This window comes from Mixophyes fleayi, chromosome 3 (genome assembly GCF_038048845.1).
Source record: "Mixophyes fleayi isolate aMixFle1 chromosome 3, aMixFle1.hap1, whole genome shotgun sequence".
Lineage (NCBI taxonomy): Eukaryota > Metazoa > Chordata > Amphibia > Anura > Limnodynastidae > Mixophyes > Mixophyes fleayi.
This window is the reverse complement of record NC_134404.1, coordinates 171,111,689-171,134,607: the sequence shown is the minus strand read 5'-3', so window position 1 is coordinate 171,134,607 and position 22,919 is coordinate 171,111,689. Positions and strand designations below refer to the sequence as shown.

Genomic DNA, 22,919 nt, shown 5'->3' with positions numbered 1-22,919 from the left:
GGCTCTCTCAGCACAGACACATATAGAAAACCCACGGCTACGAATAGCATTCTTCACCACTCTAGTGCTCACTTTCCACCAGTCCTTAAAGGAGTTCCTAAGGGAGAATTTTTGCGTATGAGACGTAATTGCTCTGATGAGGAAATATATCAAAGGAGATCACAGGAATTAACTGAACGACTGAAGAAAAGAGGATATGGTAGAAACACCATATGGAAAGCAAAAAATTTTGCTGATCATAAAAATAGAGACACTTTGATGTATCCAACTCTTAATCCAACTAAAGACCAATCCAAAATTAGGATGGTTGGTACTTTTTGTGCTGAGTGGCGCCAACTATCCATTATTTTTCAGAAACATTGGCATGTGTTATGTTCTGATGAAGACCTGAATAAAGAACTAGATGATAAGATTGCTTTTAGTTAGAGGAGATCTAAGAATTTGAATGACAGGTTTGTACATAGCTATTTACAAAACCCCAAAAGAGAGGATAACAGACCTAAGGGATTTTTTAGCTGTGGTCTGTGCAAAGCCTGCCAATTCACTATTCCTACTAAACAGTATGTGGATAAATATGGAAAATTATGGAATTTCTAAATTGTAATTCCTGTGGAGTTATTTATTGTCTGACCTGTTCATGTGGACTCAACTACATAGGCATGACAAGCCGTCCTTTTAAAAAACGGTTACTTGAACATATTGGCAATATCAAGAATGCACTGAAGGACCAACAGAATTTTAAAACTCTGACAACCGTAGCAAGACACTTTATGATCTTTCACAATAGTGATCCCAAGCAGATTAAAGCTTTTGCTATGGAAAAAAAGCACACTAAATCTTAGAGGGGGAGACATACAGGGACAACTGTTGCGAAAAGAGACTAAAAAGATCTTCCTGATGGGAAGTATGTCACCCCATGGCTTAAACGACTACAACAGCTATTCTGCATTTCTATGAATCTAAGGAGAAGAACATACACCATATGTATATATAAATACGTAATGAACTATACTTACCGTGATGATTTTTATTCACTGTTGATTTTAATGTATACGGGTTTTCCTTACCCCTTAGTTATTATTTGTTTCACATGTTGGTTTAGCACTTTTTAGTTAACACATCACAGTAATACTTACACAATATTAATAGTAATCTATTATCTTTCATAATACACTGAAATAAATTAAAATTGAAAATCGAAAATAAAAATATAATAAAAACAATAAGAATTAAAAATCACAAATATAAAAATAAAAATATATAAAGAAAATATATAATAAAATAAAAAAATAAAAAAAGATATATATTAATAATAAAAAAATAATTTATATATAAAGAATCTTTATTAACATTTATTAACATTTTCATATTTTATTTTATTTATTTTCAATATGTCACAATAGTAATGCACTTTTCACCACGGATAGTATCATAACTCTCCTTACTTACCATGATCCATGCAATATTTAGCCAAATTAGCCATGATCAGATCGATTTTTGCTTTATATTATTGAATCTGTATCATGTTGAAATCCAGGTTATCATGTCTATAAGAACAGACTAACTGTATTAATACTTCATTCCCTCTTTTAGATGTTTTAGAATGATGCCTATGTATGATATATCTGTTATTAGGAATTCTCTACACTTAGATATTTTCAGCCAATCACGCTATTACAGGGGCGGGATTATAACTTATCCTTACCCTACCATTGCAGCATTCTGATGGCAATCACTGTCACCTCATTCATGACGGGATTGGCTCACTTTATCATGTGATTTATGGGGGCTGGCCTTATGGATTATTTAAGGCTGATCTAATCTTTAATCTGGTTGCCTTGAAAGAGCTAATTAAGCGAAACGCGCATTGGCGTTCGCTCTGTGTGTCTTAAAACCTAATATGTAGATAGCGCTCTATGCATATTCAGTCCTTATAGACCTACCAAAATCAAAATTAAAACGATATCTATGTGTGGGGTTCTGGGGACACTATAGCGACTAGCGCTTCTTCTCAATTCAGGGTCAGAGGGCTGAGACATAAGATACTATCATTTAGATAGACTACCAATGCTATGTGTTACTAATCTTAGTGGTAGACAGTTTACAGGCAAATTAGACTCACATAGAAATGTAGATGTGAGCGCCTCACTAATGTTTGAACCTTTATGAGTCACAGGTGATAACGGAGACACTATTAACTGTGAGGCTTTGAGGACATTTTAGTGAATAATACCTCATGTGACTCAGGATTAAAGGATTTATGAGTTGTTAATCTCTGGACAAACCATTAGCATGTGTGATAAAACTGATAGCAGATACAATTTCCATTTTTTTGTTAGCCCTGTATATTAGGACCCATAGCAGGCACAGCCTCTAAACCTGTCAGACTTATATATAATTAATCATATTACTAAGTGTATCCCTTTGTTGGGACAGAGTATAGTTTGATGGCTTACATTGTCCTTATTTCTTTAGACAGATAATGAGCCTGTTACTAATGGAAGTGTTCATACTATACAACTGACACATACCAGCTATACTATTTTAGTATACTATATCTCTGTCCTTGAGAATTGTACCAGGACAGTGATTAGGGCTCTGTATTAAAGGAGACTATTTGATTTGGTAGTCTATGGTATCTATCATGATAAGATAGACAGAGGATAGATATTTTTACAAACATACCTCTGTATTAGGACCTGATATTTGCCCACTGACCCTTCAATCTATATCATATCATATTATATGATTTATTAGCCCTAAGAATTTGATCATAGAGCGATTGTTGCAGTTGATTTGCAACTTTTAATTTCACTGTTTTTGTTTTCTTTTAACTATTTCGCGTAGCTTTCTTTCTGCTAGGATGTGTGTATTTTAACATATACCAATAAAGATTTGCTTTTTATTACATACATCTCCATTAACCTCGTATCCTAGAGTGCCCCACGTTATAACCTCTGTTCTGTCTCTTTTTGTTATCAACACAGCAATGTTAGTCAGAAGGTTGTTGTCTTGTGTTAGCTGAGTAGAGGGTGGTAATAGGATAACCTAGGGAGATTAAGATGCTGGTTGAGGAATATTATAAGCTTGTCTGAAGAGGTGGGTTTTCAGAGAACACTTGAAGGTTTGAAGACTAGAGGAAAGTCTTACTGTGCGAGGGAGGGAATTCCACAAAGTGGGGGCAGCCCGAAAAAAGTCCTGTAACCGGGAATGGGAGGATGTGATGAGAGTGGAAGAGAGATGCAGATCTTGAGCAGAATGGAGCTGTCGAGTCGGGACATATTTTGAGACAAGTGAGGAGATGTATGTCGGTGCAATTTTGTTGATGGCCTTGTATGTTAGTAGAAGAATTTTATATTGGATTCCTTGAAATACAGGCAACAAATGTAGAGACTGACAGAGTTGCTCAGCAGAGGAAGAACTGTTTGCAAGGAAAATCAATCTAGCCGTGGCGTGCAAAATAGATTGCAGGAGTTCAAGTCTGATTTTAGGAAGACCAGTAAGGAGGGAATTGCAATAGTCGATGCGGGAAATGATGAATATATGAATTAAGGTTTTTAGCAGTGTCTTGTGTGAGATATGTGCGTATTCTGGAAATGTTCTTTAGATGTATGTAACATGATTTAGATATAGAGTCAATGTGGGGAATAAACGATAGTTGGGAGTCAAGGATTACACCTAGGCAGCGAGCTTGCGGGATGGGATTTATGGTCATGTTATCAACAGAAATAGAAATGTCAGGCTGGAAGCTTCTGTTTTTGGGTAGGATTATTATTAATTCAGTTTTTGAAAGATTGAGTTTGAGTTGGCGGGAAGACATCCAAGATGAAATGGCAGAGAGACAGTCAGTAACGTGGGACAACACAGATGGTGAGAGATCAGAAGAGGATAGATACATTTGTGTATCATCCGCATTGAGATGATACTGAAATCCAAAGGAACTTATTAGTTTTCCAAGAGAAGTGATGTAGATAGAGAATAGCAGAGGACCTAGGACTGAGCCTTGTGGTTCTCCAACTGATAAAGGAAGCGGAGCAGAGGTGGATCCAGAGAAATTAACACTGAAAGAGTGATTAGATAGGTAGGATGAGAACCAGGAAAGGACAGTGCCTTCAAGACCTAGGGATTGTAGCGTTTGTATGAGGAGAGAGTGGTCAACAGTGTCAAATGCAGCAGAGAGATCCAGGAGAATTAGAAGAGAGTAATGGCTTTCACTTTTTGCTATGATCAAATCATTGACAACCTTGGTCAGCTCAGTCTCTGTGGAGTGTTGAAAGTAAAAAGCCTGACTGAAGAGAATCTAATAGGTTGTTTCCTGTAAGAAAGTGTGTGAGGCGAGTGTAGGCAATTCTCTCGAGAAGCTTGGAGGGGCATGGGAGCCGAGAGATGGGGCGGTAATATGAGAGTGAGTTTGGGTCAGAATTTAGTTTTTTTTTTATAAATAGGAGTAATCCCTGCATGCTTGAATAGTGATGGAAAAATACCAGTAGAGAGAGAGAGATTACAGATTTTAGTTAGAGGTGGAATAAGCACAGGAGACAGGGACCTACCAATTTGTTAGGGAATGGGATCAAGAGGACAGGAGGTAGAGTAGGAAGATGAAGAGAGTAGAAACTTCCTCTTCATATGTGGGATCAAATAAAGAGTGTCAGAGGGTGTTACAAAGGATTTGAGCGGATTGCTTGTTGAGGGAGATGATACCATTTCAAGTCTGATCTTATCTATTTTGTCCTTGAAATAGGAAGCAAGATCCTGGGCACTGATGCTAGTCGGAGGGTTTGGGGTGGGGGGATTGAGAAGAGATTTAAATATGCTAAAAAGGCGTTTGGGGTTAGAAGCTTGAGCATAGATGAGAGATTGTAAATGTTTCTTTTGCAATGTCCAGAGAATTTCTACAGGAGTGGTGGATACCAGTATATGTGATGAAATCATTAGAGGTACAACATTTACGCCAGTGACGTTCTGCTTTACGAGAAAGGTTTTGTAGAGTTTGTGTTACTTTAGTGTGCCATTGTTGGCAATGAAGTCTATGTGGAGTATGTAGTGTCGCTGGAGCCACTTGATCAAGGGCAGTTGCTATGATCTGGTGATAATGCGGTACTGCCCAATCAGGGGAGAAGAATGTAGAAATTGGGGAGAGAAGGTGTCGGAGAGAGGTGGAAACTGTTGAAGATCATTAGAGTTGATATTTCTGCAGTTGTGAGGAGGCTTGGAAGAGTGACGCTGGGGAGGGTAAATAACTGGGGATGAGTGGGTAGCTAATGATGATGGTAAGATATTAAGGTAACTCTTGATATTTAGAAGTGAAGTATACAGGGTGCAAATTTCCAGTTTTATATCACTTTTCCATAAGTTATTGCTCTTTTATCTTGTGCATACTTTTCATATATTTTTTATTCCATGTATATATTCCACATTTGCCTTCAGAAATTCTCATTTCATTTATATGCCCAATCTCTAATCTTTTAGCTAAGAGATGTTTTAAGCATATTTATTTAAAAATATTTACTTAATGTTCTGACTGGTTTCTGAGTTTTCTGATTCGTGGATTGGTGTGTATGTGACTGCTTAATTTTCCTTGTCCTAAAGTACAATGATGCGGAGTGTATGCTAAAAGTTGTCTTATTTACATCCTCACAAAGATTCCTTCTCCAGGCCACAAGAGGTCAGTCAAAATCAAATAATTTAAAATACTCTGAATATGCAAATGTACCAATCAAATAGAAAGCGAAAGTTTAAGAAGTGTAGACGTTATCTCGTTATGGGTGATATCAAGTATTACTCTTTTTTTGAAGTCTGCCAAACATTACAGTACTATTATTCTTGGTGTAACACGCTGTACAGTTTTTCATAAAGGTCAATGCCTGAAACATGTTTCCAGGGGCTCTTTTCTGTTGGACACGTGCATCTGTAGACATTGAGACTCATTTGCAAACCACAAACAATGTGGAGGAGCAGCACAAAATCCATTTCAATTTCTTTTGTAGTGCATTGCTCTATTTTTTTATTAATTCCAATGGTGGTAATGTTGGTAATCCAAAAGACAGTGATTATAAGAGGAGCATGCTTTTGTTCCTTTTGATAGGAGGTGGTGACACAATATGTGTGCACGGATAACATGGACTAACTTGCACTGCTGATACTTGACGGCATACAGCAAACATAACCAGAGAAATGATATTGGGGGACTGGATAAAACTATAAACAAGGCATTGACCCAGGAAAGTAGGGATAGTTTACAACTATGTTATTTTTGGAATGCAACAGAAGAGCATTCAGCTGAGACATGCCCTACATGGAATAATTTGTCATCTATGCATTGTCAGGAATATGCCTAACCTTGGGCAGATGTTTTTAACAAATGACAAGGACAGGGTAGAGCAGGGCAGATAAGAGATGCAGGTGATGGGTGGAAGACAATTCAAGGGGATCAGTGAAAGGTCGGCAGAAGGGGAACACACAAGAGACAAGACAAGGAGCTACATTTCATATACCCCACAAAAGGAGAGCAGCTGCATGGAAACATCCATGAATAGAGATGGGGTTAATAGGGAATGTGGTGGAACATAAGGGGCCTGTAAATATGCCACTGAGGTCCACTTACTTGTTAAAATTTAAATATCATCAACATATCAAAAATCAAAGACAGACACATCAGGTTGATCTAAACAGGCACACTTACTGCATTCCAGCTAGAAACAGAGGAACGTGCCCAAATACCTTGGCAGCGTTCCAAGCACAAATTAAACAAAGCGACACAATGTTTGTTGTCTATACAGCACAAGTAGTCCATGTGTACAGGGTGATGCGTAATAAGTGAATGAGTGAGTTACCAATCCCCTTAATTGCATATTTTGATAGCTATACATTGTTTGAGTAACTTGTCTTTTATCTATATATATTATTATTTGGGGAGGTAACAATAGGAGGTCTGCAGCTGCCTTGGGTCTTATACACGTCTTCGTGCTTAGATGCCTTCAAACTGAACTGTGAACGGACATAAAATTTGGGTTCATTAAACCCTTCCGTCAATGTTCTCCCTGTATGTATGGGCACATAAGCATTAGCAAGTACCTGAGTATACAGGACCCTAATTTTCTGTGCATTTGAAAGCACCTCCCCACAATAAACTGCCTCCAATGATCCTGTGTGTATGTCCTTAGGGCAAGACTGGTCCTCCAATGGGACGTATTACCTATCTAGAGAGCTAGGGTACTTCCTAATAAGTTTTGCTCTCAATTTTAAATTGAGGGAGTCCAATGTTGGTATTCTTAATTGATTACTGGCAGTAGGACCATTTTATTAGCAGAAACACCTCGTAAGTGATGTATGGCTCACACATACATTTGCTATTTGACATTGTAGACTTCCTCTTATGTATTTTTATTTTAGTTTTTAAAACACTGCTAGATTATACCCGTTTGGATGTATTTCAAAGGCGACAAATTCTGTGTTCCTGCAACTGAAGGAGATTATTATTATTATTACTATTATTTATTTATAAGGCGCTTCAGATTCCGTAGCGCCGGATACAGAAGCAAGTAACAAATAGATAAGGTAATACATGTCAGTAGCACAGATGAGTGCGAGTAATGCAATGGGGACTCGCACAGAGTGCAGCAAAAGACGTGACAGGATGTACGAGGGACAGGAGACAGACGTGGGACAATAGATAGAGAGGACACTGCCCGTGAGGGCTTACATTCTAAAGGGAGGGGTGGTGAGAGGCAATAGGACCAACTGGGAGAAAAAATTTAGATGGGAGACGAGGAAGAAGAGGTGATGGATATAATGGTTAGAAGGTGGTACGATAGGCGAGCTTGATAAGGTGAGTTTTGAGGGATCGTTTGAAAGACTGAAGGTTGTTGGAGAGTCGAGTCAGATGGGGTAGGGAGTTCCAAAGATTAGAGGCAGCATGGCTGAAGTCTTGGAGGTGAGCATGGGAGGAGGTAATTAGGGGTGAATTGAGGTGGAGGTCAGTGGCAGAGCGGAGTGGACAGTTAGGTATGTACCTCGAGAAAAGGTCAGAGATGTCAGGGGGAGAAGTGTTGGTAAGGGCTTTGTAAGTGAGTGCAGGATTTGGTGAGGGACTGGATATGATGGGTAAAGCCGAGGGCTGAATCAAGGGTTACTCCAAGGTAGCGGGCTTGGGCGACAGGAGAAAGAATGATGTTGTCAACCAAGAGGGAGATATTGGGAGGAATAGCAACATTTGCAGGAGGAAAGATGATGAGCTTGGATTTGGAGATGTTAAGTTTCAGGAAGCGCTGTGACATCCAGGTAGTTACAGCAGAGAGACAGCTAGATACCTGGGTTAGGACAGCGGGGGAGAGGTCAGGGGAGAAAAGATAGATTTGCGTGTCATCAGCATAGAGGTGGTATTGGAGGCCAAATGATTGAATGAGTTTGCCAAGAGAGGTTGTGTAGAGAGAGAAGAGCAGAGGGCCAAGGACAGAGCCTTGTGGGACACCAATAGAAAGGAGAAGAGGGGATGGGAAGAGCCAGAAACAGACACACTAAAAAAGCGGTCAGAAAGGTAGGAGGCAAACCAGGAGAGCGCTGTTTAACAAAGACCTATGGAATGAAGGGTGGTGAAAACAAGAGAATGATCGACGGTGTCAAAAGCAGCAGAGAGGTCAAGGAGTACGAGAAGGGAGAAGTGACCATTGGACTTAGCTGAGAGCAAGTCATTTTTTACTTTAGTGAGGGCAGTTTCAGTTGAGTGAAGGGGACGGAAGCCAGACTGGAGAGGGTCAATAAGAAAAAGAGAGGGAAGAGAGATAGTGGGTCAGACGATTGAAGACAAGTTATTCGAGAATTTTGGAAGCAAAGGGAGGCAGAGATATGGGGTGATAATTGGAAAAAGAGCATTGTTCGAGGAAAGGTTTCTTGAGAATAGGAGAGATAAGAGCATGCTTGAAGGCCGAGGGGAAGATACCAGTGAAGAGAGAGAGGTTAAATAGGTGAGCAAGGTGACAACAGGCATTGGAAGAAAGGGAGTGGAGGAACAATTAAAGGGTGTTTAGATTCATTTATAGACTAGGTGGTTTTGTTTGATTAACCCTTTGTCAAGCCCACAGGATCGGGTGAGTGCTGGAAAAATCAATGAATGCCCCATATTCTCTTAAACCATGCCCACTTCCTCCCAAACTGTGCTCATTTTGGGTGACACCATGCTATTTCCCAGTAGGTCACACACCGTTTGTTTGCCAAAAATCAAAACTGGTAGCATGCATGGATGTTATAATACAGCTGCATGTGCTGCAGAATCTGAGGATGGCCTGTAGAGTCCAGTAGCACTGCCAGTCCAGTCTCATTAGCTACCATCTGGCTTAAAAATCAGAAAGGCAACAGGTACTGTACGCAGTTTTGTGACCGCTGTACACTCAGGTGACTACAGCTGAAGATCGCCTGCAGTTTCACAATGGGAAACAGTGTTTACCCAGCTGAGCTTCTTGCTGTACTTCAGTCACATCAGTCCCCGCCCCAGTGGTTCTTACAATCTAAATTCCCTACTACACAGACACTTGGGTCCATTTTGTCTTTCACCCAATCTTTCACTTTTCACTCTACAGATTTCCATATGCTGCCAATGAAGGTTTTCAATATATTTCCTATTCCTTTGAAATTGCAGTTTCATTGTCATCAGATTGAGTCAGACTATAGTTTTTTCGCCATTCAGTTATTTAATATTAATAGCATACATTGCAGCTTTACCAAGCTACATCTTATTCTTATGCCAAGGGTGTTGAATGTGAACAGTCTGTAGTACTTTATTATTATTAATTATAATTATTATTATGGACACCAGTAACACACTAAAAGTAGATTTATTTACTTACATCGTCCTGAATATCCAGGTCACAGCCGGCTTTTAACAAGATTTGGACCACATTAAGATGTCCTTTATTGGCTGCAAGGTGTAATGGGGTTCGTCCATGCTGCAGAAAGAAAAAAAAAGAATATACTATTTTTAGATCGAAACTTCACTATGTAACAGGGATATATCAATTTTGTCATGTGGATAAATTAGCATTACTTACTACTAAAGTGAAAAAAGGAAGGCTCCCAGCAGGTGCAGGTAGACCCTCGGCACTTGTATTAATCAATGGAGGCATGAACAATCACAAACTTTCAGGATTTTGTTTGTGAACTACTACAGCTATCATCCAACAAGAGGTATCTCAAAGTAATGTGCCCACCTCATTACTGGAGCCACATTATTCAGACACACCAGGCTCTTTTGGAATAACTGGACTGTTATCCCTACAAGATTTATTTTTCTTTTACATTACACAATGGTGACTTCTCCATAGGGCAAATAAGAATAGCAGAACTCCTAGACTAAGAGAGGGGAAATACCCCTGAGGATACTCTCCAGATAAGAATATGTTTCCTGTATATAATGTACATACATTTTCATCATATTAAAGTTGATGTTTTAACTACTACACTATATATGCTTCCTTTTCTATTCTACGATATATTGGGGATTTAAGAGTAACTGAACCATAAAAGGAGATATTGTCACCAGTAAGGAGAACCAGTAATGATAACCCCATCCACAGCTAGGCCAACTTATTTTATGTATCTGGTACGCAGAAATTTTTGCTATGACTCAGAACTTTTAATATGACACTTGGGTTCATTTAGTCAGAAGGACTAAAGTGTGGGAGGAAACGGGAGCTCCCAAACAAACGCAGGAAGAACTTACAAACTCCATACAGATAGGGGTCTGGTCAGACACCCAAGCCCGCTATGCCACAGTGCTGAAAATGTACAGCCTGTTTTGAAACATATACATTTCAAATACGCCTTTTTGGCAGCCACGATATGCATCTTACCAGTTGGCAACGGCTTTTTTCCTTTAACTGAGCATCTGCTTGCTAGTGGTTATAAAATGTAAAGCCTTGGATTATTAGCCTTTATTTATAGGGCGACCCGAAGGGTCCACAGTGCCGTACAGAAACCATAGCACAAAACAGAACATAGCATACAGGACAATACAATAAACACAGTGAAGTTAAAATATCAACACGGCTATGAACAGACACACAGAGCAATAAGGTATGAGTGAATTAAATGTGGCACACAGAGCAGATTTAGGTATACATCCTGATCAGTATAAGTGGATTAGTGCAAATAGTATTATTATATTTATTATTGTTTGTTATATCTGCCATGTCAAATTCTGTTCCACTGCAAGTTCCATTATGGCTATTAGTTTATTTTTAACTTCACTTCTCCGATTTAAAAAAGGATGTGATTTGACAATCTAATATTTCGGACTTCTAGCTCGCTTACTCTGCTTATAGCAAAGAAAGATAAGTGCCAATCAAGTTGTATTGACCGGAAGCTTGGTAGACCCAATATATATATTGGAAGGCCACTAAACACACGTTTGTAATTAAACATACACACGTATGCTAATAATTCACTTCTGGATTAATGCAGGTTTTGAAGTCCTGAAGAAACAATGTTCCAGTTCACAATACTGGAGCCATTTGTTCTACTAATACTGACAGACTGACTCCCACTGTAAGGATTATAATATGCTTATCACTAACCATCTACTGCCCCTGATTCCCTTCCCCTCCTGATTGCTGCTAAGCTGGGTACACACTACAGAAAATTTCTCCTGGTGCAATATCTTTAACGATTTTACCAACGTATGAAAGTTTCGATCAGCATGCCGATTCATGAGTACACACTATACACGTTTTACACTATTTACCTTCAGATATGTACTTCTCATCTGTCATAACCATCTGCTGAAAAGATCATGACTCAGTAAACTCTATGGAGATCTGCCAACACTGCTGGTGGTGAGTGCATACACACTTAAGAGTTTGCCAGACTTCGTTCCATCGTTCATAACAATTTTTAGTCTGTTTATAAAATCAAATGAAACGATACAATGTACTTTGGTATGATAAAACAATCGCGGGAGCATACACACTAATGCAATATTGAACCTAACGGTCATTTATTGTGTGATAGGTGCGATAATCAGGTGTAAAACCTGTAGTGTGCATCTAGCTTCCCACATACAAAATCACAGACCTATCTGGAAATGCATTGGTTCCTGGAAATGATTTAGAAAACATTTGTCATTGTTTGTCTCATTAACCTGTATACTGCTGGGGTTATTCTTGCACACAGCATAATCTTTCCGCAAACAACCTGTTGGATCCTCTTCAGTCTGGCTTTCGTTCTCAACACTCCACAGAGACTGCGCTGACCAAGGTTGTTAATGATCTGATCACTGCTAAGACTGAACGCCATTACTCTCTCCTAATTCTCCTTGATCTCTCGGCTGCATTTGACACCGTTGACCACTCTCTTCTCATACAAACGCTGCAATCCCTAGGTCTTCAAGACACAGTTCTATCCTGGTTCTCATCTTACCTCTCTAATCGCTCTTTCACTGTTAATTTCTCTGGAGCCACCTCTGCTCCGCTTCCCCTATCAGTTGGAGTACCACAAGGCTCGGTGCTAGGTCCTCTGCTGTTCTCTATCTATACCGCTTCTCTTGGAAATCTAATAAGTTCCGTTGGCTTTCAGTATCATCTCTATGTGGATGATACCCAAATCTATCTATCCTCTCCTGATATCTCGACATCTGTCTTGTTCCGTGTAACTGACTGTCTTTCTGCCATTTCATCTTGGATGTCCTCTCGTCAACTCAAACTTAATCTTTCTAAAACAGAGTTAATAATATTCCCACCCGCCAACAAGAGCATACCTGACATTTCTATCTCTGTTGATAACATGACCATAAATCCCACCCCACAAGCTCGCTGCCTAGGTGTAATCCTTGATTCACACCTTCACGCCTATCCTTTGTTCCCCACATTGACTCTATATCTAAATCATGTTACATACATCTAAAGAACATTTCCAGAATCCGCACATATCTCACACAAGACACTGCTAAAACCTTAATTCATGCACTAATCATCTCCCGCATTGACTATTGCAATTCCCTCCTTACTGGTCTTCCCAAAAACAGACTCAAACCCCTAAAATCTATTTTGCATGCTTCGGCAAGACTGATTTTCCTTGCAAATAGCTATTCCTCTGTTGAATCACTCTGTATGTCTCTACACTGGCTGCCTGTCTTCTACCGAATCCAATATAAAATACTTTTACTAACCTACAAGGCCATCAACAAAGCTGCACCAACATACATCTCCTCTCTTGTCTCAAAATATCTCCCAACTCGGCAACTCCGTTCTGCAAAAGATCTGCGTCTCTCATCCACCCTCATTACATCCTCCCATTCCCGGTTACAGGACTTTTTTCGGGCTGCACCCACTCTATGGAACTCTCTCCCTCGCACAATAAGACTCTCCTCTGTTCTACAAACTTTCAAGCGTTCTCTGAAAACCTACCTATTCAGACAAGCTTATAATATTCCTCAACCACCATCTTAACCTCACTACCTTTAGCCTGTTACACAATGTCACACAAGACAACTACCCCCGGACCAACATTGTTGTGTGACAGGATCATTTAGCTTATGAGTCACCTTACCTTTGCAGTCTGGCTGGGCCAAGATGCAAAATGTATACTTAACCTCATGTGTCAATCTCCCATTGTCCCATAGATTGTAAGCTTGCGAGCAGGGCCTTCTCACCTCTTTGTCTGTTTTACCCAGTTTGTTTATTAGTTTATTACGTTTGTCCCCAATTGTAAAGCGCTACGGAATATGTTGGCGCTATATAAATAAATAAATGATGATGATGATGATGATGATGATGATGATAATATAAAATTTCTTTGCCAAGGGTGTAATGAAACAAAATGTGTGACCTTGTTAAAGGTATTTCTGGCAACCAAAGCCCTGCAATCCATTGGACGGGCTAATCCATCTTCAAACAGGACATCTTTTTAATGTTACTCACTAACCAACGGGGCTTAATTTGTGCTGGAATGCAAATAAATGCAATTCTGGCACTTTATTAAGCCCCATAGTTTCTGATGATTAAAAATAATGTTAATGCCCCCCCACCACTAAATATGACTAAAGATTTTGAGTTTTACTTCTTGATTTTATCTATTAATTAACATGCTAACTAATCTCTGTTTTTATATTGCCCAGTCCACCTTGTACTCTCAAGGTCTACAAATCAACATGTCCACTGTAATAACATACTGGTACACAGCAGGACTCATTATCAGTACTCTGGTAACTGAATCATTTTTTATTATATAAGGTTCGATTTAGAACAACCATATAATTATAATGACACTAGCTTCAATCTAACCAACAGCAAACTAGGGATGTGCACCGGCGACTTTTGAGGTCTCGTGTTTTGTGTTTTGGATCCGGATTTTCGTTATTTTTGAGGTTCGGATTTGTCTCGCAAAACACTTGACGAAAGGTCTCGGTTCGGATTTAAGGTATTGGATTCGGATTTTTTTTGAAAAAAACATAAAAAGTTTAAAAATCAAGTTTTTGGGCTTATTTTCACTCCTAGGCTATTATTAACCTCAATAACATTCAATAACAAGCATTTCCACTAATTTACAGTGTATTCTGAACACCTCACAATATAGTTATTAGTCCAAAACGTTGCAACAAGGTATCTTTCTGGACTGCGTAGAGGAGTGGGTCACCACAATATATATTAAAAACCCTGAACTTTTATGATTCGCACCAATAATTGTACCTGGACTGCGTAGAGGAGTGGGTCACCACAATATATTAAAAACCCTGAACTTTTATGAATCGCACCAATAAATGTACCTGGACTGCGTAGAGGAGTGGGTCACCACAATATATATAATAAGAAAACCATCAACTGGTTTGATTCGCACCAATAAATGTACCTGGACTGCGTAGAGGAGTGGGTCACCACAATATATTAAAAACCCTGAACTTTTATGAATCGCACCAATAAATGTACCTGGACTGCGTAGAGGAGTGGGTCACCACAATATATATAATAAGAAAACCATCAACTTGTTTGATTCGCACCAATAAATGTACCTGGACTGCGTAGAGGAGTGGGTCACCACAATATCTTAAAAACCCTGAACTTTTATGAATCGCACCAATAAATGTACCTGGACTGCGTAGAGGAGTGGGTCACCACAATATATATAATAAGAAAACCATCAACTGGTTTGATTCGCACCAATAAATGTACCTGGACTGCGTAGAGGAGTGGGCACTGGGCACCACAATAAAATATATAAAAAACCTTCAACAGGTCTGCATTACACTACACATACGGCTGCTCCTCCATCCTCTCCATCATATACATGTTGGAGTTTTAGCATGTGACAACCTCTTGTTTTTGATAATGTCAGTGCATTTTGAATATTTTTCAATTTGCCCCACACCACTGAATGTACTTTATCTATGATACGCATCTATCTATCTTGACTGCGTAGTGTGGTGGCCCCGGTACACAATTTGGTACCGAGGCCACAATAAAATAAATACACCCTCCACGTGTCAGAATTCCACCAAACAAGTATCTTGACTGCGTAGTGTGGTGGCCCCGGTACACAATTTGGTACCGAGGCCACAATATAATTAAAAAACCCTCCACGTGTCGGAATTCCACCAAACAAGTATCTGGACTGCATAGTGGGGTGGCCCCGGTACCCAATTTGATACCGGGGCCACAATACCTCCTCAAAACATGCTCCAGACAATTCGTCATTGACAGACCCCAGACAGACAGGGTCGTAGTGTTACTGTTTGACTTTGTAAACCCAAAAAAATGTCCCTGTTGCACTTGCACATAGTCGTGCAATCAAGACTGACTTTTTCATTTAAAGGCACGATCTTTCAAGTGTCAGAAAGAGAGAGAAGACACAGGAGAGGAGAGTTGTAGCTGGGGACCTGGGGTGGAAGCTCCCAGGCTCCCCCAGCATTGCCTGGAAGTCTGAGCGTGGTGACTGAGCCAGGGCAAGGAATGTGTGCCCTGGATGAGGGGGAGAACTCCATGCCACTATAGTGAACCCAAGAGAGAGGGGGACACTGCACATGGAAGAGGCCCTGGAGTGAGGGCTGCTACAAGAGGCATGGTAGCTGTAGTGTCAGATCCTGAGGCTGAGAGTACACAGAGTGACGTGTCAGAGCACAGGAGACATTATCCCCGCAGAGGAGGGATGAGCTGCAGTTGAGAGGTCTGCTGTTGAAATAGGACATGCACACTTTAACAAACCAATCATTTCAGCGACAGGGCCTACCAAACAACTTTGACTGAAATGATTGGTTTGTTTGGGCCCCCACACCAAAAAAGCTATTCATCTCTCCCTGTACAGACTAAACAGGCTCTACTGAGGCAAGATGTCGTCCTCATCCTCAACCTCTGATTCCTCTCCCCCTACAGTGTCTACTTCCTCCTCATCACACATTATCAATTCGTCCCCGCTGGACTCCACAACCACAGGTCCCTCTGTAGTATCTGGAGGGCAGTGCTGTACTTCATTGAGGAATTGATTATTCATTTTTATAAACATCATTTTTTCAACGTTGTGAGGAAGCAACCTCCTTCGCCGCTCACTGACCAGGTTCCCCGCTGCACTAAAAACTCTTTCCGAGTACACACTGGAGGGGGGACAACTCAGGTAAAATAGAGCCAGTTTGTACAGGGGCTTCCAAACTGCCTTTTTTTCCTGCCAGTAACAATATGGACTGTCTGACATGTCTACTTGGATGGTGTCAGCAAAGTAATCATCCACAATTTTTTCTATTGTGACAGCATCCAATGCAGCGAGAGTAGACATGTCTGCAATGGTTGGCAGGTCCTTCAGTCCGGACCAGATGTTATCAGCATCCCCGCCAGTGCCTCTTTTGGGAAAACTGAGCTTTTTCCTCGCAGCCATAGATGTGGAAGAAAATGAGGGTGGAGCTGTTGGCATGTCACGGTCCTCTTCAGAGGACAATCTCCTGACCAGCAGGTCTTTGCACCGCTGTAGATTTGTGTCCGCCGGAAACAGAGACACAACATACGCTTTAAACCGAGGATCGAGCACGGTGGCCAGAATGTATTCCTCTGACTTTAAAAGAGTGACCACCCTCGGATCCTGGCAAAGCGTACGAAGGGCTACATCCACAAGAGCTACATGCTTGCTGTAATCGCAATGGCTTACCAGCTCCTCCCTCACTTTCTCCAGCTGCTTCTGCAACAGCCTGATCAGGGGAATGACCTGACTCAAGCTGGCAGTGTCGGAACTGACTTCTCGTGTGGCAAGTTCAAATGGCTGCAGAACCTTGCACAACACGGAAATCAGTCTCCACTGCGCTTGACTCAGGCGCATCCCCACTCCTTTGCCTATGTCGTAGGTGGCTGTGTAGGCCTGAATGGCCTTTTGCTGCTCCTCCATCCTCTGCAGCATATAGAGGGTGGAGTTCCAGCGCGTCACAACCTCTTGTTTGAGGTGATGGCAGGGCAGGTTCAAGCTTTTCTGATGTGCCTCTAGTCTGCGGTAGGCACTGGCTGAATGCCGAAAGTGTCCAGCAATTTTGCGGGCCACCGCAAGCATCTCCTGCACACCCCTGTCACTCTTGAGGTAATGCTGCACCACCAAATTAATGGTGTGGGCAAAACATGGGACGTGCTGGAAATTGCCCATATTTAATGCCCGCACAATGTTACTGGCATTGTCTGACACCACAAATCCCCATGAGAGTCTAAGTGGGGTAAGCCACTGGGAGATAATTTCCCTCATTTTCTCTAATATGTTGGCAGCGTTGTGCCTCTTATTAAAGCCTGTAATGCACAATGTTGCCTGCCTTTGCATGAGCAGCCATTTTGTAGATGCTGCTACTGATGCAGCTGTTGCTGTTGCTGCGGAAGGGGATGCATCTACCCAGTGGGCTGTCACAGTCATATAGTCCTTCGTTTGCCCAGAACCACTTGTCCACATGTCCGTGGTTAAGTGGACAGTGGGTACAACCGCATTTTTAAGAGCACTGAGGACACTTGATCGTACTTCTCTGTACATTTTTGGTATCGCCTGCCTAGTGAAGTGGAATCTCGAGGGGATTTGGTACCGGGGACACAATACCTCCATCAACCCTCTAAATCCCACTCCACTGATGGCGGACACCGGGCGCACGTCTAACACCAACATTGCAGTTACAGCCGCAGTTATACGCTTTGCAATAGGGTGACTACTATCGTATTTGGTGGTCATGGCAAACGACTGTTGGACGGTCAATTGTTTGGTGAAAGACTTAGCGGTCTTACGACTTCCCCTCTGGGAAGATGACCGACTAACAGCAGCAACAGCAGCAGTGGCAGTAGTAGGCGTACCGCTGCAGGATTCCTCGGATGAATCCCGTATTGAGGAGGACTCAGTCTGGCTGGTGACTTGGGCTGCAGGACTGAATCTGATGGAGATTGTGGAGGAAGTTGACGAGGAGGGTGTTGCTGGTGTGTATCCAACTGGACCACGGGATTTAGGTGTCCCTGTACCGATGAGGGTCCTAGCCCCAGTTCCTGAACTAACCACTGAACTATGAAGGTTATTCAGGTGACGTATAAGGGAGGATGTTCCTAGGTGGGCAAGATCCTTACCCCTGCTTATTTGAGCTTTACATAAGCTACATATTGCCATACATTGGTTGTCTGGATTTGGATAAAAATAACTCCAGACCGAAGAGGTGCATTTTTTGGTCTTCTGACCAGGCATGACGATGGGCTTTTTCATCCCATGGACATCAGCTGTTTCCCCCCCTGGTGCCTCATTTACAATAACCACATCACCATCCTCATCATCAAGTTCCTCCACAGCGCCAGCTACATCATCAATAGCCTCCTCCCGAGCCACCTCTTCCCGTACAGTGATGGGAAGGTCAGGCTTGACAACCACCAACACGCTTGGACTCGCCTTGGGGATTTGTGATAATTTCTCTTTAGAAGGCAGAGTTGTTTGCTGTTTTGTTGCTGACAGCATAACTCTCTTCAATTTTTTGTAGGGGGGGGGAGGAGGAGGAGGGCTAAGATCCGTGGGTGAAGCTGAACCACTAGTCATGAACACGGGCCAGGGCCTAAGCCGTTCCTTGCCACTCCGTGTCGTAAATGGCATATTGGCAACTTTACGTTTCTCCTCAGATGATTTTAAGTTTCTCTTTTTGCTACTTTTTCTTAACTTGGGCTTTTTGGATTTTACATGCCCGGTACTACGAGATTGGGCATCGGGCTTGGAAGACGACGTTGATGGCATTTCATCGTCTATGTCATGACTAGTGGCAGCAGCTTCAGCATTAGGAGGAAGTGGGTCTTGATCTTTCCCTACTTTATCCTCCAAATTTTTGGTCTCCATTATATGTAGCACAAGATACTGCAGAATGTGTGAACTTGGTAATATTGCAGTACCAATGGACTTATAATGCTGGATTGGTTTTGCAAATTTGGTTATAATTATTATATATATTTTTTTTTTTTTAAATTTTTTATTTTTTTTTACTTTTTTTTTATTTTTTACAAACTTGGGAATAATGGGGAAATAACTATGCCCTTAGAAGCACAGAGCACAGGACACAGCACCACTGGACTGAACAGGACACGGCACAGGACCCAGCAGCACTACGGAACTCAGCAGGACAGAGCACAGGACACAGCACCACTGGACTGATACTGCAGAATGTGTAAACTTTGTAATATTGCAGTACCACTGGACTTTTACTGCTGAATGTGTGAACTTGGTAATATTGCAGTACCAATGGACTTATAATGCTGGATTGGTTTTGCAAATTTGGTTATAATTATTATATATATTTTTTTTTTTTTTAATTTTTTATTTTTTTTTACTTTTTTTTTATTTTTTACAAACTTGGGAATAATGGGGAAATAACTATGCCCTTAGAAGCACAGAGCACAGGACACAGCACCACTGGACTGAACAGGACACGGCACAGGACCCAGCAGCACTACGGAACTCAGCAGGACAGAGCACAGGACACAGCACCACTGGACTGATACTGCAGAATGTGTAAACTTTGTAATATTGCAGTACCACTGGACTTTTACTGCTGAATGTGTGAACTTGGTAATATTGCAGTACCAATGGACTTATAATGCTGGATTGGTTTTGCAAATTTGGTTATAATTATTATATATTTTTTTTTTTTTTTAATTTTTTTATTTTTTTTTACTTTTTTTTTATTTTTTACAAACTTGGGAATAATGGGGAAATAACTATGCCCTTAGAAGCACAGAGCACAGGACACAGCACCACTGGACTGAACAGGACACGGCACAGGACCCAGCAGCACTACGGAACTCAGCAGGACAGAGCACAGGACACAGCACCACTGGACTGATACTGCAGAATGTGTAAACTTTGTAATATTGCAGTACCACTGGACTTTTACTGCTGAATGTGTGAACTTGGTAATATTGCAGTACCAATGGGCTTATACTGCAGGATTGGTTGTGAAAATTTTGTGGTAATTAAAAAATATTAAAGTAGTTTTTGGTATTTTATAAAAAAAACTTTTTTTTATTTTTTTAAACACAGGGGAATATTGGGGAAATAACTATGCCCTTAGAAGCACAGAGCACAGGACACAGCACCACTGGACTGAACAGGACACAGCACAGGACCCAGCAGCACCACTGACCTCAGAAGGACAGAGCACAGCACACAGCACCACTGGACTGATACTGCAGAACACAGCACAGCACAGCACAGCACAGCACTAAACAGCACAGCACTAAACAGCACAGAACTAAACAGCACAGAACTAAACAGCACAGAGGACCACCTAACACACCCTCCCTCTACCCTGATCAATGCCCGAGTGAAGATGGCGGCGACTAGCGGGGAATTTATAGGATCCGAGTATCGCGAGATCCGACAACGGGATTATGAGTCAGAGCCTCAGTTTCACTTTTGAATTTGGCGCCAATACCCGGATCTGTCTCGGATCCGACTCGGATCCGCAACGTTCGGGTGGGCTCGGATTTCAGAAATCCGAGCGCGCTCATCCCTACAGCAAACCCTATGTAATTTTACTTCAAACCCACAATCTACAACAGGTAGTATATGACAGCGTTAGCTGACACCTAGATGGTATCCAGGCGGCAACCAATACAAAGACATCAATTTCACTCTGTTCATTGAGACCTTCCTGTCTCTGTTATATTCCTAACCAATTAGCAACATTGGCAATGAATTCCATTTTTTACTGGCCAATGAGGTAAGTACTTCTTTTTTTTAACAATTAAATAAGTCAAGGTTAGTCCAGTCAAAAAGTCAGCTCCACCTATATTTCATATAATCTCCCCCACACACACACTTCGATGTGTTCAGCCATCCCCTTTCCCCCTTTTTGATGTTAAATGCAATAGGCTGGGAGGGTTGATTCTAATAAGACTAAAAGCGGGGATACTGGTGTGGGGATATGCAAACCTTTGAGACACAGTTGTGACAGACAAGCCATCTTGTAGATAAAACTACATTACTATCTATAGTAGTGAATACTTACATTCACCACTTTAAAGTTCTTGCAGTAGAGGGATGTGAATAGGAATATCAATCAGAAGACATAATGTCCATGATGGCAACTTCTGATTGGCCCACCCACTTACACACCCTCCATAGAAATACACATCCCCAGTTTTTGGCCAGGAGTGCGAGATAGACCAGGGCTCTGGAGAGTTAGCTCCACATGGCAATGCAGCTAGCTGTAAAGGGAGGAAATCACCATTACACTTTGAACTTAAAAAGACTACATAACACTTAATCATCATCATCATCATCATTTATTTATATAGCACCGCTGATTCCACAGCGCTGTACAGAGAACTCACTCACATCAGTCCCTGTCCAATTGGAGCTTACAGTCTAAATTCCCTAACATACACACACAGAGAGAGAGAGAGAGAGAGAGAGAGAGAGAGAGAGAGAGAGAGAGAGAGAGAGACTAGGGTCAATTTTGTAAAAGCAATTAACCTACTAGTATGTCTTTGGAGTGTGGGAGGAAACCAGAGCACCCTGATGAAACCCACGCAAACACGGGGAGAACATACAAACTCCACACAGATAAGGCCATAGTCGGGAACTGAACTCATGACCCCAGCGCTGTGAGGCAGAAGTGCTAACCACTTAGCCAACGTGCTGCCCAATATAATAGTATATATCCATGACCCGTGAAACTTTCAAGAAATGATTGTATTTTTGTACTGGCCCATCAGTTTACTATAGAAAAGATGCAATATATATATATATATATATATATATATATATATATATATATATATATATATATATATATATATATATATATATATATATGTACACACACACACAAGTTAACCCGTGCATGATACTCATGCATTCTAGTCAAATCAAGCGACTTAAGGTGTTAAAAAGGTTCTTGTCATGCATTTGGGCCATAGCCCAGGTCTCAACCACCAACCACTCCCCACTGTCACCCCCGGCAACCACCAACCACTCCCAACTGTCACTTCTCCTTCAAGAAATATATATATATTTTTTTTAAATCTTTATAAACACTTTTAATAATTAACAAATTAAATTAACAAATTAAAAACATCTTAGTATACCAAATTTCAGCCCTTTCTGAATTTTTTTTTCCACACACACTAAGAATTTAGTAGGTCAGTGTATAACTCCGCCCAGCAGGTGGCGCTGCAGCTTGGTTTTATATTTTCCACACACACACAGACAGACTAACACACGCCACTAGACATTTATATATTATAGATAGATATATATATTTTTATATATATATATATATATATATATATATATATATATATATATATATATATATATATATATATATATATATATATATATATATATATATAGTCATATATTGACAATATAAAGATCAAACAAGTATATACATATATGGACAGATAGTAAAATAAAATCAGTCCGTGCACATAAATGTCCACTGGGTTTGTAAAGCCCGTGTT

General features: G+C 40.8%; 1 protein-coding gene across 5 annotated transcripts in view; it reads right to left on the bottom strand.

Moving 5' to 3' along the window:
- Positions 1-22,919, bottom strand: part of ANKRD6 (ankyrin repeat domain 6) — a 176,123-nt gene that overhangs the window by 59,412 nt on the left and 93,792 nt on the right. For all 5 annotated transcript variants that reach the window (XM_075202779.1, XM_075202775.1, XM_075202778.1 and 2 more), the window contains one exon: positions 9,843-9,941. In XM_075202779.1, coding sequence (XP_075058880.1) covers positions 9,843-9,941 — 99 coding nt within the window. The remainder of the gene's footprint in view (positions 1-9,842; positions 9,942-22,919) is intronic.